Source organism: Anopheles darlingi, chromosome 2 (genome assembly GCF_943734745.1).
Source record: "Anopheles darlingi chromosome 2, idAnoDarlMG_H_01, whole genome shotgun sequence".
NCBI classification, from domain to species: Eukaryota; Metazoa; Arthropoda; class Insecta; order Diptera; family Culicidae; genus Anopheles; species Anopheles darlingi.
Genome location: NC_064874.1, coordinates 26849403 through 26864402, shown reverse-complemented (window position 1 = coordinate 26864402; position 15000 = coordinate 26849403). Strand labels below are relative to the sequence as shown.

Sequence of the window (15000 nt, the reverse complement as noted above, 5' to 3'; positions counted from 1 at the left end):
ATTTTAACAACAGTCACTTTGAATGTTCGAAGCTGTGGTATTTAAATACAGCAACAAGATCGCATATTCATAGCGTTGGCAGAAATAATTATAGAGTCAATACTCGACTTACCAACTTGCAGGGAATTTTCCAGTGATTGGAAGAAATTTAGCAATGAAGATTGTTTTTTTGAATTTTAAAACAACTCATGGCATCTTTTCTCAGGTTCACATTACTTCCCGTATCGGCCGGAAATTAACTTTGCGTTCGAACGAGAGACGAAATCATACGGCGGTGAACCGGTGTACGAGGACCATCATTACGACAGTGCTTCGTACCACGATTACGCCTACGAGGGACCACGGAGCGGATCGCAACAGGGAGGCCACAGTAGTAGCAGCCGAACATCGGCAACACGTGTTCCGACCATGGGTATTACCGCCACCGGCCATCGGCGCTCGTACTCTAACATTTCGAGCGCCATGTACAGTAGCAATATTAACCGAGGGTTTCATATGGACGGCGATGAGCTCAGCGACCGATTAGTGGAGGAAGCGACCTATAAGTTTAGTGAGCTTTATCTTCCACAAGACTCCGCCAGGGAAGCGGAAGTGGGCGCGGACGGTTTGAGTCTGCAGTCGTCCAGTACGACTAAGGCGGCACACGATAGTGGCAGCACGTCGTTTCAAGCGACTAATCGGATGCACCAGTACGAGAATGTTCCGGCCTTTTTCCGTCGCCAATCGAGTCTGCAGACACACTATCCAAGTAGCCCGGACCCTCGCGGTGGTCGACACTCGTCCGGCGAGTTTATGGCCGGGATGCGCGACACGATGATGCACGATGAACAGCGGCCTTACACGGTGCTCGGTCTCGAGCATGGGGAGCTAGGAAGCCTAAGACCACAGACAAAGCTACGGTCAAGCCTTAAGAAGTACAACAGCCAACAACAAGCACCGCATCATCAGCAGCCGTCATCGACGGGAGGCGTAGTTGGGGCCAATCCACAGAGCAAGTACGCGGCCGTCGGTTGTACGGGTGCGGTGAGCTATGGTTCCCATGCCGTTGCCAGTTCATCATCGGTCACTAATGCCACACCGCCCGACAGTCTTACCAGTGACGATAGCTCATACTTGAGTGCTAAGGATAACTCTTCATCCATATCGTCGCAGAGTCGAGTACGCTTTACGCCTGAGATCCTGCTCGACGTGAATCCCGGTACCACGTTACAATCGCCCGTGTCGACCGGATTGATCGCTGCCGGCTTACCATCACCATCCAGTGGAGGACCAGGATGCGCACAGGGTAAAGATCGGCGCAGTTCGTCCTCGAGCAGCATCATGTTAACGGCTACTCCTGGTTCGGGAGCCTCATCTACATCAGTTTCGCGACGCTCGAACACATGCGATACCGGTCAATCCTAGCAGTACGTTAAGACCTATATGGTATAGTGTGTGTGTGTATATCGTATGACCATCGAACATGAAACGAAGTGTTCTTTGGTGTTTTTTTAAATTTAAATTACTTCACCATTCCAATACTCTTTCTCTCGTTGAAACGGAACATTCCACGGAACTATCTGCCCCTTGCTTATGGCGCAAAGGCCAGTATAGTTCCTCCGATGCTGGTATGTGAAACTCGGTATTCCAATGGTGGCATCATTGCGATTTCCGGTATGATACTGTATTCTTATTTACTGTAGGGTTACCCATGAAATTGGCTGTGATACATCGATTATTTACGCTACGATCGTGGTCTCAACAAAATGGCAAAAGTTATGGACCATATGGCAACCGCTACTGGCGATTGATCGATCTAGTGTTTTTTTAATTTAATTCAGTAGTGTTTTGGTTCAGGATTTGCGTGTGTGTTTTTAAACGAGTGTGTAGGTTTACAAAATTTAGATGATTATCATTTCGCACAAATGATCACTGCATGATTCCACCAATGGTGGGGCAGAGTTAATATATAGAGACACCCAAAGAGAGGGCCAACTAATCACCAAACTACCTTTCTGGAGCCACGTGTTAATGGAGCACAGTCGAACATGAATTGAATTAATTACTGAATTGACGCCCTAGAGCAAATATTAGTTTTTAAAATTATTGTACGGAAATATTTAATCCACAACAAAGAGCACAATTTACGAGTTGCATTTCCGCGTAGCTATTCGAACGACAAACCCCTCATTAACTGAGCATCTTCAAGACATTCCAATTGCATTTACTGAAGATTAAGGGAACAAATTGTTGCCAAAAGTGGTTTAATCATTTTGGAACGCGCGCAACGCGAATCCAATGTAAGCAAATAACTCAATCGTCTTTACAAATAAACCGTGGAAACTGTAAGGTAATTGCAAGCGGAATTCCAAGTATAATCCATAGAAAAGAACTGGTATACTCGTACAGGATTTGGTTTTAATGCGTTGATGTAACAGGGTATTAAACCCAGCATACCACATAGGAACCAAACACGTAAACACAATTGGTTCATTTGCAAGCTGTAATACTTATCTAGTCCCTAGCCTTCGGTCCAAAACCGGTTGTACACTCGAGTGTCTATTAGGAATTGTAAAGGTATATATAAACAAAAAAGCAAACGTAATACTGCAAAAAGATTCCCAGAGTATTAGTCGACCCCGGTATGATAGATTTTGCGCGTCTGCTGTGTTTGATTGCAGAGGAAGCGTATATGCCGCACACTTTAACGTATGTCCTGCCTAATCAGGGAAAGATATGTGCGTTCGGTTTTTTTTTCCAGTATCAACGTTTCAAGGGTTACAGTAGTGCATTAGTTATGTTGTGGAGATAACGGAGCTAACTGCTAACTTCTATACCCCAGTCCGCAAAGAAATAAATAAGAGAGAGAGAGAGAGAGAGAGAGAGAGAGAGAGAGAGAGCGAGAAAGTTTGTATAAATTTCATCCAAGGAAATCGGTGGTATATAAAGTATTAATGGTGCTGCAGCAACTGTACGAAAGAAATTGAAAGAGTAAATAGAACTTATATTCATGATGCGGTGTTTTACACTGTTCGCTCATGGGAAAGAAATGACGGACTATCATAGGGAATAATTAGAGACCAAATAATTTAGTCTGGTTAATGACTCTGGGTATTATCCTGCTTTCTTGCTGCTTTCTTTCACTTACGGTCTAAATATTTTATGTAAAAAAGTATAACATATATTTCGCATTTCGAATGCATTCTATACAACTGCTTCGAATGGCTGTAACATTGATGTGTACATATTAAAAAAAAAACAGCTCAAAAGGTTCTACCAACAGGTTAACATTTCAGTAGTTTGACTGCTACATGGAATAAAAGGCAATTTTTATGCCCCGTAGTGAAGGGTAAGGCGTTAATGTTAAAAGCTAGCATAATGAGTAAATTCAGCACAAAGTCGCGAAGAAACATTCACCAGTTTGTCGCTGCCTCGGAAGACATTCTCCAGGTGCTTCATGACGGTTACCATATCCGGGCGCTTGGAAGGATCGTCGGCGGTACATGCATGACCATGCAGCAGCATATAGTAGCAATAGAGTGCACCGTTGCGGTCTTTTGCGGCTCTCTTGTCCATGAGATCGGCGATGAGCACTTTCTCGTGTACTGCGCGTGTCATAAAGTCCTTCAGATGCTTGTCAAGGCGCCGCTCGTCCCAAGCTCGCAATCCCGTCGCTATCTCGTATAGCACCACACCAAAGCTGTACGTGTCGACCTTCGTGCTAAGCACCTTTCGATCGTAGAACTCTTTCGGAATGTATGGTCGCGTACCGTAAACGCGTGAGATAACTGTGGCCGAATCCTCAGCGGCACCCTGGCGTGTCAGCCCAAAATCCCCTATTCGTGGCTGCTTGCTTTCGGTCAGCAGAATGTTTCCCGGTTTGATATCACCGTGGATAAACGGTTTTTCGCCGAATGTGTGTAGATACTGAAGTCCTCTGTTATTGGGGGGAGTTAACATGTTTGAAAATGTGAATGATATAGATCAATTATGTGTCGAATCTGTTAACCGACTACACATACCTGGCCGTTCCGCATGCAATATTCATCCGTTCCTTCCAAGTCAGAGTCGATACGGCACGGCGTGCGAATAGACTCTTATCCAACGATCCACCGGCCATATACTGATACACAATGCATGGTTCTTCTACAAAAAAAACACAAATAAGAACAGCTGTAGTGTCTCGCCTTTTATCGAGTGCGCTTGGCCCTCGCGCCCGCTACTTACTGTCAACGCTAAACCCGAAGACGGGTACGATATTGTCATGGCGACACGCATTGAGAAACCGTAGCTCGTTGAAACTCTGTTCCATCTGCAACCGTCCCGCAGCACTGGTTTTTATTTTGCTTTGATCGATCCGTTTGATCGCCATATAGGTGTGCTTGAACACTCCGAGATATACTGTACCGAAGCCGCCCTTGCCCAGAATATGGCGCTCACTCCAATTGTCCGTTGCTTTGGTAAGCTCCGCGTAGGTCATTCTAGGTGTTTGCGACACATCGGTTATTTCATTCGCAAAAGGATTGTCATCGTTAGCGTTCCCAGCGGCTTCCGATGATCTACGGGGTTCATTCGCCGGTGGCGGTTCGCCATTAAGAAGTTTAGAAGTATTGTCCGCCACCGGTTCATTCAACGATGGTTGCTGTGGAGGCCTCGCCGGCGCACGGTTAGCCAACGGTTTGATTAGCACGTGATACCGCGGGTCCACGTATTGCTTCATGAGGTCCATGCACTCGTAAAGCTTTTCGCGTGACAGCACAATGAATAGTTCCGTTGGGGAGTGATTGTAGTTTGCCCATTTTTCCAACAACGCCGCACCCGTGGATCGGTTATTGATCGTACAGCACTGCCTCAGATTCTTGTGGGAAAAACAGAACGCGATTAGAGAGAACATCCGGATCCTGCATGGTGACGAGTACTTACATCCAACTCCACGTCGGTAAAACCCATTTGCTTCGTCCCCAAATCATACCACTTGTTGCTGCGATCCAGTACGCTAGCTAGGCCTTTGCGCACCGAGCTAGGAATTTCGTATATGTATTCGAAAACCAACCAGGAACGTTCACCTTCGGGCTCAGTCTCGTTAAGGTTTGTGGCCGTTGTCTGAATATCCTCTGCCATTGTGATGGGCATTCTTGAATGCGTATTGTGCAGGAACCACCTGTTTGTGACGAAACATGAACAATCGGTCTTGGTAGAAAGTGGGAAATCCCAACCTGATACCAGATTCGACGTAGTTGTTGACGAAAAAGAAGAAAAAACAAAAAGCAACGATAGTTTGACAGCTCGTGTTCAGCACAGGTGTATCTACTGTGTTTGAAACGAGCGGGTTCCCGTGCGACTAATTTAGGGGGTAGTATTTCTTAAAGAGGATTCTTAAACCGTCCTGTTATCATTATGGAACAGTTTATCTATCCTTTTATCGATTTATCGTGCAACAATTCAATCGTCCCATGGTTTATTATTTAACGAAGATTCGATAAAAAAACTCAACGCTAGTCAACTGTCAAAAATACAAACCTTCCAGAGCGCGGGTTCCGGCGATGGAGTTTTATGGATTATCGTATCGTCTTTGTGTTATTTAAAACCAAAAACCGCAGCAAGAATGTCTCGAAAAGGGGCATCGTCAACGGAACCCCTCAAGCAGATGAGTTTAAGAAATTTCATCGCTAAGAAAGAAACCAGCAAAAAGTCCAGGTAAGTGCGTTCGAGTGGCCTGTTGTTCGTGCCCAAATCGTTAATACAAAGCCCGGTTTCCTTAGCACTCCACCGCCAGAAAAGGAATCACAAATATCCTCGACTACGAATCCGGATACAACGATATCGCCCAGCATTTTTAAACCGAAAGCACCTTCGTCGGTAAGTTGGTCGGCATGTGGGACATTTGTTTGTGGCACATTTCGTGATTACTTTGTTCGTTTCATTGTTAGCGCGCAACAGCTTCGACCGTCGTTAACTTATTGCTTACCGATTCGGACGATTCGAATAGCTCCCCGAGAAAAGCGACTTCCGATAGGAATCGGCTCTCTCCGCGCAACATCTTCAAGCAACAAACAATCGAACTGAGCAGTAAAGCTGCCGAGGCGCTCGATGAGTTCGATTTGATGGTAGAGAATCATCCTGATCGCGGTGGTTCGATTGATCAGTCGAAAACGATCGAGCTAAATCTTGCCGAAGACTCCCGGTATGTGGAGGCCACAAAGAAGCTGCAGGAAAACCTGCAAAAACTTTCCAACAGTCCGGTGAAGGTAACACCCAAGTTCCAGTACAAACAGCCGAAAGCATCTCGCTTTTCGTTCGATCTGAAGGGCGAGCATGTATTCGGAAACCAATCGGACGAAGATGATATTTTCGAGCGTAAGAAGAAGCCTGGTTCCACTTCAACACCTGTCTTGAGTGATCCTGTATCGACGAATAGTGTTCCTGCAGCAGCGACAACACCACAATCACGTAACAATTTTTTCACTGCCATCGCCACACCAAAGGCTCAATCGCATCCGGTGACTGATGGGAATGTTTTACCAAAACTGAACAAATCATCTGAGCTGAACCGATTGCTAAGTCCTACGAAGAGCACTCACAATATCCAGTTCGATGAGGGCTTGCCGACCTTCCTCGATGAGGTAAACAGTAATCCAGCCTTTAACTCGAAAAGCCTGCACGAGCGGGACATACGGAAAAACGGTCGTTTTTTAGTCGAGATGCGCCTCGGATTGCTGGAACGGTTTTATGATCTGATCGCACAAGTTCCATCGGAAGCATTACGGCGAGTTGACAACAGCTTCAACGTTGATTGCTACGAACGCCTTAAAACCACAATTGATAGTATTCGTGGTAAAATTAAGGTGATTTTTTTTCTTAAATTTTTGTGAAAATTACTGCTACCTTCTGTACACTGAGCTTTATTGTGTCTCTGTTGCAGGTCAATGAGCGAGTGTTGGAGAACATGCGACGCTTGAGCAAATCAAAAGCCACACCAACCAACCCCAGCCAAGGCACACCAGTACAACCAGACAAGGTACCGATCGTGTACGATCTTTCGTTCGATGGCGAAGCAGATGAGGTGGAAAGTGATTACATTGAAAGCTCACTAGCGCCTGTGACTGACCGGACGAAGGATTCGATACCATCACATTCACCAGCAGCTTCAGCAGCATTTCCCAGGGGGACTTCGTCCGCAATCCGCTCCATTAGCTCCAGTGTCCCAACGCCGAAATCCACCGCCGGAAGTGCATTTGTCTTCAAAAAACCTATCGCCAGTACCCTGCTTAATACTTCGGAGGCTGCACAACGATCGAGTGTTTCAGTCTCGGGAACCGTCAACTTCGACGAGTATGAAGATGATGATCTGGTCAACGAAGAGGACATTCTGAACAGTTTACACGAAGCCGAACTAATCGATCGTGGCAAATCGGTGCAAACATCGCTCGGCACGATCGATCTCGTCACACCGGATACTTTATTAAGGAATCCGAATGCCGCACCTTCACGAATCACCTTCCCCGTAGAGCCGGTGCCCAAAGCCCCCCCTGGCCCGGTGATGGCCCCACGGAACACTCAGTTCATTGAGGAAATTCATTCTCAAGTTGATGACGATGGGTGGCAGGTGTACGATGCGTCCTTGTTTGATGAATCGATCGAGATCGTACCTGACGACGGTCCGAGCACTCGTACCTCTGCTGCATCGTCCAAAGCCACTGGTACCGGCAATGATCCAATATCAGTCCCCGCCACGGGCACCGAAATCGGACGGTTTCATGAGGGTGTGCGGAACGATGGGATTACGGGAGAGTTCGACGGTATGGGCTATCCTCACTCGAGCCGTCTGCAGATGGTGTTCAAGGAGACATTCGGTTTGCGTACGTTCCGGCCAAACCAGCTGCAGGTCATCAATGCTACACTGCTCGGTAGAGATTGCTTCGTGCTGATGCCGACAGGAGGAGGAAAATCGCTCTGTTATCAGCTGCCGGCTCTGTTGACCACCGGCGTTACGATCGTGGTAAGTCCGTTGAAGTCGCTGATTCTGGATCAGGTGCAAAAGCTGAACACGCTTGACATACCAGCGGGCAGTTTATCGGGAGAGGCACAGATGGCCGACGTGCAGCGTATCTACGATGATCTGTATAGTAGCTGCCCGGTGCTGAAGCTGCTGTACGTGACTCCCGAGAAGATAAGCTCGTCGGCAAAGTTCCAGAATTTGCTGAGTGCGTTGCACCGGCGCCGGCAGCTGGGACGCATTGTGATCGACGAGGCGCATTGCGTTTCCGCTTGGGGCCACGACTTTCGACCCGATTACAAGCGGCTGTATATGCTGCGCGAACAGTTCCCCGATGTGCCGATCATCGCGCTCACCGCTACGGCCAATACCCGCGTCCGGATGGATGTGATAACGCAGCTCAAACTGCAACCCGATACGCGCTGGTTTTTGAGTAGCTTCAATCGGCCGAATCTGAAGTACCTAGTGCTTCCCAAGAAGGGAGCATCAACAAAAGGTGAAATGATCAATTTGATAAAGGCAAAGTTCGCTCGTGACACCGGTATCGTCTATTGCCTGTCAAAGAAGGAATGCGACCAGCTGGCGACTGACTTCCGGAAGGCGGGCATTAAGGCAAAGAGTTATCATGCTGGCTTGACCGATACGGTACGTGAGGCCACGCAAAAGGAGTGGATCGGCGACCGAATTAAGGTGGTTTGCGCAACGATCGCGTTCGGTATGGGGATCGATAAACCAGATGTGCGTTACGTGCTGCATTACTGCATGCCGAAATCGATCGAGGGGTACTATCAGGAATCAGGGCGTGCTGGACGAGACGGTGAGATCGCGACGTGCATCCTCTACTACAACTATTCGGATATGCAGCGCTATAGGAAGATGATGGACAGTATGTAATCTTATGCAGTGCTGCTAGAATCAATTTCTCATCAATCACTTACTTTTCTTTTCAGATGATACGAGCATTTCGTTCGAGGCGAAGCAAATTCACATGAACAATCTGTTGCGGATGGTGAATTATTGCGAAAACGTTACGGATTGCCGGAGGACCCAGCAGTTGGAGTATTTCGCCGAGTACTTCACGAGTGAGCAGTGCCTGTCCAATCGGGATACGGCTTGTGATAATTGTCTGATGCAAGGTGAGTACCGTACGCTCGATGTCACCGATGATTGCATCATGGTGGCGAAAGCGGTACGAGAAATATGCGGTGGTCGCAGTCGTTTTACGCTACTGCACATGGTCGAAGTTCTAAAGGGGAGCGAAAATAAGAAGGTGCTGGAAAATGGCCACAATCGTACCCCGTACCATGGTAAGCTGAAGACTTGGGAACGCTGCGACATCCAGCGGTTATTGCGAAAGTTAGTTCTGGAGGAGTACCTGAAGGAGGATCTTATCTTCAGCAACGATATCCCGCAGGCATATCTGCGCATTGGTGGTAAGATCGAACAGCTAGTGTCTCGCCGCGCACGAATTAGCTTCTCGATCAAGCAAAAACAACTTGCCAAGAGTGGAAGGGCAGCCGTGTCGGCGACGACACCATCCGCACCGACCTTCGATACGCAGTTGGCGGGCAAGCTGAAGGATCTACAGACGCGCTGTTACAACGATCTGCTCGAAGTGTGCCGTGCGTTTGCAATGCAGCGTGACGTCACGCTTGCTTCGATCATGAACATTCAAGCACTGAAGACGATGTCCGAGATGCTGCCGGAATCCGCGGCCGAAATGATGGCAATGCCGCACGTTACCAAAGCCAACTACGAAAAGTATGGCAAGCCGTTGCTCGAAATCACCCAGAACTATGCGGCCGAAAAACTGTGCTTGCAAATGGACGCACAAGACGACGTTGGTGGTGGTGGAGGTGGCGGCGGTGGGGAAGGAAGTGATAGTGACTTCAGTGGCGGCAGCGAATATGGTATGATGGATGGAATGGATTGGGGCTCGCTGGCTCGGGCTGCTTCCTCGCAAGACGGTGCCGGTGGGGGTGGTCGTAGAGGGTATAAACGACAACGGAGCTGGGGTGCTGGTGGTGCAGGTGGTTCCGAGAAACGAACGAAGCGGGTTAGACGTGGCACGGGCAGACGGAAAGCGTCCACCAAAGGCGGTGCAACTGCTAAGGCAGGATCAGCGGCAACGAGCAGTAAGCGTACACCGTCTACAGCTGCCCGTGGCGGTAGGGGTGGTGCAACACGAGGCCGTGGCGGAAAGGGATCCAGTTCCACAGCGGGAAGAGGCGCTGGAGGTGCTACAGGATTTGGACTGCTACCGATGCCCGGTGGTTACTGAGATTAATGTCGTAACAGTTTGTTTAGTATTTTTGAACGTGCGGGTGCGGGACCCACAATCCAATAAATGTGACCAATGGTGGTTAGAATTGTATTTTGCTATGCAACCGTATATTGTCTCGTCGATTAATATCGATCACCGAACCAACCCAAACCACGCCTAAAACGGAAGGGGTCCTATAATACAACAGTAAGGGTAGGCTAAGTAACATCCAAGTAGTCAGTGAAAGTCAGTGGATTGGGAAGGAACTGCTGGCTTGTGGTCGAACTAAAGCTATTTAAAGCCGAAAGAGCATTAAATGCTATAACAGCACCAATACAGCACCGGGCAGAAGGTTTGAAGAGGAGTTGTCATCCACCCGCTGGTAACGGTGTGGCATGTCGCGGTCACATATCCTTCGGAGTCGTACCCATCGACCAAAGCAGCGGTTCTTCGTTAACGATCCGTACACGATCGCTCGAGTAAGTGTTGGAGGTGCTTACCAGCGAACCGAACTCCATGATGCGCTGCGTGAGGTTCCACTTGAGGCCCTCGGTCGTGCAGCGGCAACTGTGCCCGATCGGAACCAGCGAGCACCAGATGCTCTCGTGCACGAGCCGGGGTGGAATGTCGATCACATGGTCACCTGGTTCGAGTAACCAGGTAAGTGAATTGCTAGAGCGTAAAAATACAGGCACACCGGGAAGGATGGTTTGCGCTAGAAAGAGCGTATTGATGTTGGCCATAATCTGATCAAGGCGACCGGACGATTCGCATAGGGTTAGCACGCGCGCTACCTCGTTTGTCTGCGAGCGGAGCACTTTAAGTGATTTCGTGAAATCGGTAGCATTCTGATCCGGCGTGCGTACGATCTGGTGAAGGGGAAAAGATACTTCTGCGGAGTGAATATGGATGGTTTCCATTAGCAGGTTCTACACTACACCATACCTACCGTGCAGTTCAATTGTTCCACGTATTTCATAGCTTCTTGATTACAGGAATCAAAATCACCAGTTACTAGATCGGGTGGTTTTAATTTGCTCTGCTCTCCATTCACGGTGTCCTTGACGAAGTCAACCCAGCGGTTTGTACCACCATCGACGGCCACACGAATCTGCGCTGTAAATCGATTGGCGCGAGGGGCAGTAATCGTTATTCTGAGGAACTCTCACGTGGACACATTTTTTCCACAGGACGGTGGCACGGTCCACTTACCTCCGTTCCAGACGGTTGTGAAATAGCTTTTGTCCAACAGAATCGGTCGATTGAGCAGCACGATAGCCATGTCCTCGAATCCTCCTTGGCCATCAATCAGCGCGCCCGGGGTCCAGTAATGGGTATTGGTTCCGGTGCTTCCACTGCCCACAGCACCGTTTGTCATCTGAAAGAGCAAAGATCTCATCCAGTTTACTGCCATTCTGCCGAAGATTCGCACGTCCCGTTTCGGGTCGCAGTATTGCACTCTCTAATCCACCACCACGTTGCCGTGGGCAACCGCCAGTTCCAGCAGACTGTGGCGGCAAAAAGTACAAAACACGCAAATCGCCTGCTTACGTCATCGTTTGCTGCATCGTTATGCATCGCGTGCGTCTGCGAAATCGTTCCGTTTGACCTCTGCGTGTGAAGTGCACCTTTTTAATCACACATCCGCACGGTCTAGCTAGCGGGGCGAACCGGTTACACACGGTAAAACTAGACCACGCTGCTTATTTACGAAATGAACCACGACTGCATGCTGCCGCCCTCCAGTCTGGTGGCGCCACCAGGGTGACAACTAAGATGACAGCTCCACCGGCCATCCGTGATGCCGTCCTCCCCCGAAAGATGCCCAAAATCTTGGAATATTTCCGAAAAACTCAATCGCACTCCAGTTGGTGTTCCGAAATTGAATTAAAAAAGATAAAATGACAACGAATTCGGTTACCCGTTGGCAATAGAACGTGGCCACATATGCTACGTTTCACGTGGCCATCGTAGTGGATAAGTTTGCTTTATTTTGATCATCATACTTTAAAGCGTACGAATGCGCGAAGGGTAAAATGCAGGAAACAGTAAGATGAGAAACGAACCACGCAGCATCGTTGCCATCGGATGTTTAGGGCTTGCAGCGCTCCAAGAACCGGGGGTATAGGCAAACTTCACGGATATGATAACGGTTAAGTAGCCAGCAGAGGAACCGCTCGAGCCCGAGTCCGTAGCCACCGTGCGGTTGCGTACCGTACACGCGCTGATCCACGTACCAGTAGTACGGCTTCGGATCGATACCCTCGCGCTTGTAGCCCTCGAGCAGCTCATCGTACTTCCAGGACCTCATCGAACCGCCAACGATCTCGCCAACGTTCGGCAGCAGCACATCGACGCTCTCCGTTAGCCTCGGATCGTCCTCACACTTGGCCATGTAGAACGATTTGATTTCCGCCGGGAAGCGGCACAACATGATCGGTTCGTTGATCGTGTCCGTCATCTTGCGTTCCGGTGCCTCTGGAATATCCTCCCCGAACTCGTAGAACGTACCATCTTCCTTCGTGACGTTGTTCTCCTTCAGCCAGACGATCGCGTCCGCATAGTTCATTCGCCGGAAGGGCCGCTTCGGTGGTACGAAACCAGGGTTCAGCTCCTGCACCATGTAACCCCACGGCGACTTGAGTACTCGATCGACAACATCAACCACCAGATCCTCCAGCCGATCGAGCAATTCCTCGAACGTAATGAACGGACATTCACCCTCAATGTGGCTGTACTCGGCCAAATGGCGCCGTGTACGGCTCTGCTCAGCGCGATAGCTTTGCGCCACGCAAAATACATCGCCCAAAGCGGGAATACAGGTCTCGAGGTACAGCTGCGAGCTCTGCGTTAGGTAGGCTTCCTCCCTGGAAACGACAGAATGTTAGTGCTAAGATCACCAGGCCGTGGCGGGGCCGTGGCCGTCACTTACCCAAAGTAATCGAGCTTGAACAACGTTGAACCACCTTCGACTTGCGTTTGGACGAGTGTTGGTGGTGTTACCTCCGTGTAGCCACGGTCGAAGTAATGCGAACGGAACGCTTGCATCACGACGTCGCGCATCTTCAGAATCTTCGAAGTGTTCTCGCCACGGATCATGATGTGCCGGTTGTCCAGCTGCACGTCCGGGTGAGCTTCCTCGTTCAGGATGGCATCCGCTCCACCGGCCGGTGCCAAGCCGATCAACTCCCAGTAATCGACCTTCAGTTCGTGACCACCGGGAGCCGTCTTACCGGCCGGCACTTCGTTCAGCGTGCCAAACAGCTGCACGGACGATTCCGTTGACAGCACGAGCGCGTTGTACGTCTGACAGAGTGTATCCGTGAGAACACACTGCAGGAAACCGGTTCCGTCGCGCAGCGTCACAAACATCAAACCCTTGCCCTGGCGACGCAATCGATGAATCCAACCGTACACCCGTATCCGCACACCGCGGTTAGCCGCACCCTGCGGGATCTTGATGAGTTTCGCGGCCGGTAACGACGGATCCTCCTGGATGGTGATTTTTTTCGCTTCCTCGAGGTTCTGCTCTCGGTTCTTTGCCTTCTCCTCTTCCTCGCGCTTCTGCTTCTCTCCCTTCTGGCTATCACGCAGCCAAATCTTTTGCACCTTCTTCAGCTGCGACTTGGCGGCCACATCGAAGGGCGATTCTGACTTTTCGTCCTTGCTATCAACGTAGATCGTTGGGAACGGTTCCTTGCCGGCTTCCTTCATCGCGCGCAGGATCGTTTTGAAGGGTTCATCCGCCGTACCCTTGCCCGTCTCATCGTTGCCTCGCTTTTCGGAGGTGTACAGCTCACCTGCAAGAATAGATTGTAAGTGGAAAGATCAGCAAACTTTGTTTACCTGCAATGATGCAGATCGATGTACTGCATTGCATCAGAATTGCGGAGAGCGACCGCTGCTTGGATAAGCGGAAAATGTCAAAGAGGGGGGTGGAACACGGCATTCCCGTAACCTCAACTCTGCCGATCCGAATTTGCGTAGTGAAAATATTGTAAGCTCGTGCCGGGGTACTTACTTAATGTTAAGTTCTCCATAATTATGCCGAAAGATTCGTCTACCTTCCTGTGTGGTATGAAACGTGCAACCTTTCCAAAACACTCTCCTCCGGATCCGGGCCACGAGCGAAAATTGACTGCGTGTTGTGAATAGGGGATGCGGGGCTTTTCGGTCAGTCCTTGTCGTGGCAGGCGGTGGAGCCAGATAACCACCAGAAAAACCAATGATAATCTCCAATATTTTTACGATTGTTGGGTATGCTGTAGACCAATATCACTAAAATATGTTTGGAAAAAAAATAGAAACACGCTTTATAATTTAAATTTTACAAACCGCTTCAAACGAAACACGGAATCGGTAAGCTAAAAATCGGAATCGGTAATGGGAAATTGTCAAAATAATCGTATTTTAATTATTTTTAATGTAAAATTGCCTGGAATCACTTAATAATAACTTTAAAAATTGAAATAAATAAATTTCCACCCAATCGCCCGGTTCAAAAACTGGCATTGGCTAACTGGGTAGCGAAACAGCTGATTGTTGACATTCACGTTGTGTCAACCGGATAGTTCCCGGAACCAAGTGTATTTTTCTAAAGTGCACTTGATTTATTGTAATCACGGATCGTAAAGTGAATATCGACCGCAAGAAATTACCATCAGGTACCTCAGGCGTTGCTGGCGCATTTCTCCAGTCGATCGTGTTGGCGTGCTTCACTTCTGGGCAAGCGGGCATTGTGCAATAAGGTGCAACGGCGACG

At 48.9% G+C, this 15000-nt stretch overlaps 6 protein-coding genes across 7 annotated transcripts in view; 3 read left to right on the top strand and 3 right to left on the bottom strand.

Annotated features, from left to right (window-relative positions):
* LOC125947900 (mitogen-activated protein kinase kinase kinase 10-like) overlaps nucleotides 1–1430 on the top strand; it is an 11318-nt gene extending 9888 nt beyond the window's left edge. Inside the window, exon 10 of the mRNA XM_049673420.1 lies at nucleotides 206–1430. Coding sequence (XP_049529377.1) covers nucleotides 206–1404 — 1199 coding nt within the window. The 3' untranslated portion in view covers nucleotides 1405–1430. The remainder of the gene's footprint in view (nucleotides 1–205) is intronic.
* A 1462-nt stretch (nucleotides 1431–2892) lies between these two features.
* LOC125947949 (pelle-like serine/threonine-protein kinase pik-1) lies at nucleotides 2893–5195 on the bottom strand. Its single transcript, XM_049673558.1, has 4 exons — nucleotides 4903–5195; nucleotides 4207–4837; nucleotides 4002–4125; nucleotides 2893–3916 (listed from the first exon to the last, which is right to left on the bottom strand). Exons 1-4 carry the CDS (start codon nucleotides 5110–5112, stop codon nucleotides 3343–3345), a joined length of 1539 nt encoding a protein of 512 aa, XP_049529515.1. The 5' UTR covers nucleotides 5113–5195; the 3' UTR covers nucleotides 2893–3342.
* A 219-nt stretch (nucleotides 5196–5414) lies between these two features.
* Nucleotides 5415–10349, top strand: LOC125947899 (Bloom syndrome protein homolog). The gene is made up of 5 exons (XM_049673419.1): nucleotides 5415–5676; nucleotides 5742–5838; nucleotides 5910–6824; nucleotides 6902–8861; nucleotides 8926–10349. Exons 1-5 carry the CDS (start codon nucleotides 5585–5587, stop codon nucleotides 10254–10256), a joined length of 4395 nt encoding a protein of 1464 aa, XP_049529376.1. The 5' UTR covers nucleotides 5415–5584; the 3' UTR covers nucleotides 10257–10349.
* LOC125947988 (thiamin pyrophosphokinase 1) lies at nucleotides 10274–12012 on the bottom strand. Of its 2 annotated transcripts, XM_049673605.1 has the most exons (5): nucleotides 11790–12012; nucleotides 11451–11616; nucleotides 11188–11354; nucleotides 10739–11107; nucleotides 10274–10432 (listed from the first exon to the last, which is right to left on the bottom strand). In XM_049673605.1, exons 1-5 carry the CDS (start codon nucleotides 11814–11816, stop codon nucleotides 10382–10384), a joined length of 780 nt encoding a protein of 259 aa, XP_049529562.1. In that variant the 5' UTR covers nucleotides 11817–12012; the 3' UTR covers nucleotides 10274–10381. The 2 variants fall into 2 exon arrangements, with proteins under 2 accessions (XP_049529562.1, XP_049529561.1); XM_049673604.1 differs by having other exon boundaries at nucleotides 10331–11107; nucleotides 11790–12011.
* Nucleotides 12013–12135: 123 nt separating this feature from the next.
* On the bottom strand, nucleotides 12136–14415 carry LOC125947941 (asparagine--tRNA ligase, cytoplasmic). The gene is made up of 3 exons (XM_049673530.1): nucleotides 14260–14415; nucleotides 13171–14038; nucleotides 12136–13105 (listed from the first exon to the last, which is right to left on the bottom strand). Exons 1-3 carry the CDS (start codon nucleotides 14276–14278, stop codon nucleotides 12331–12333), a joined length of 1662 nt encoding a protein of 553 aa, XP_049529487.1. The 5' UTR covers nucleotides 14279–14415; the 3' UTR covers nucleotides 12136–12330.
* A 389-nt stretch (nucleotides 14416–14804) lies between these two features.
* The window catches only part of LOC125947906 (importin-11), a 5837-nt gene continuing 5641 nt past the window's right edge, over nucleotides 14805–15000 (top strand). Inside the window, exon 1 of the mRNA XM_049673434.1 lies at nucleotides 14805–15000. This exon is cut by the window's right edge and continues 59 nt beyond it. The gene's annotated coding sequence lies outside the window, so the exon portion shown is untranslated.

Excerpts from the sequence above, each read along its gene's own strand:
- LOC125947949 (XM_049673558.1), bottom strand. The coding sequence starts at position 5,112 with ATGCCCATCACAATGGCAGAGGATATTCAGACAACGGCCACAAACCTT. Across the intron at positions 4,838-4,902 it reads TTACCGACGTGGAGTTGGAT|AATCTGAGGCAGTGCTGTAC; the intron begins GTAAGTACTCGT and ends TTTTCCCACAAG. Across the intron at positions 3,917-4,001 it reads ATTGCATGCGGAACGGCCAG|AGGACTTCAGTATCTACACA; the intron begins GTATGTGTAGTC and ends CCCCAATAACAG.
- LOC125947899 (XM_049673419.1), top strand. The coding sequence starts at position 5,585 with ATGTCTCGAAAAGGGGCATCGTCAACGGAACCCCTCAAGCAGATGAGT. Across the intron at positions 5,677-5,741 it reads GAAACCAGCAAAAAGTCCAG|CACTCCACCGCCAGAAAAGG; the intron begins GTAAGTGCGTTC and ends CGGTTTCCTTAG. Across the intron at positions 5,839-5,909 it reads AACCGAAAGCACCTTCGTCG|CGCGCAACAGCTTCGACCGT; the intron begins GTAAGTTGGTCG and ends TTTCATTGTTAG.
- LOC125947988 (XM_049673604.1), bottom strand. The coding sequence starts at position 11,816 with ATGCATAACGATGCAGCAAACGATGAC. Across the intron at positions 11,355-11,450 it reads CACAACCGTCTGGAACGGAG|CGCAGATTCGTGTGGCCGTC; the intron begins GTAAGTGGACCG and ends ATCGATTTACAG. Across the intron at positions 11,108-11,187 it reads TGGAACAATTGAACTGCACG|ATCGTACGCACGCCGGATCA; the intron begins GTAGGTATGGTG and ends CCCCTTCACCAG.
- LOC125947941 (XM_049673530.1), bottom strand. Across the intron at positions 13,106-13,170 it reads TTCAAGCTCGATTACTTTGG|GGAGGAAGCCTACCTAACGC; the intron begins GTAAGTGACGGC and ends TGTCGTTTCCAG.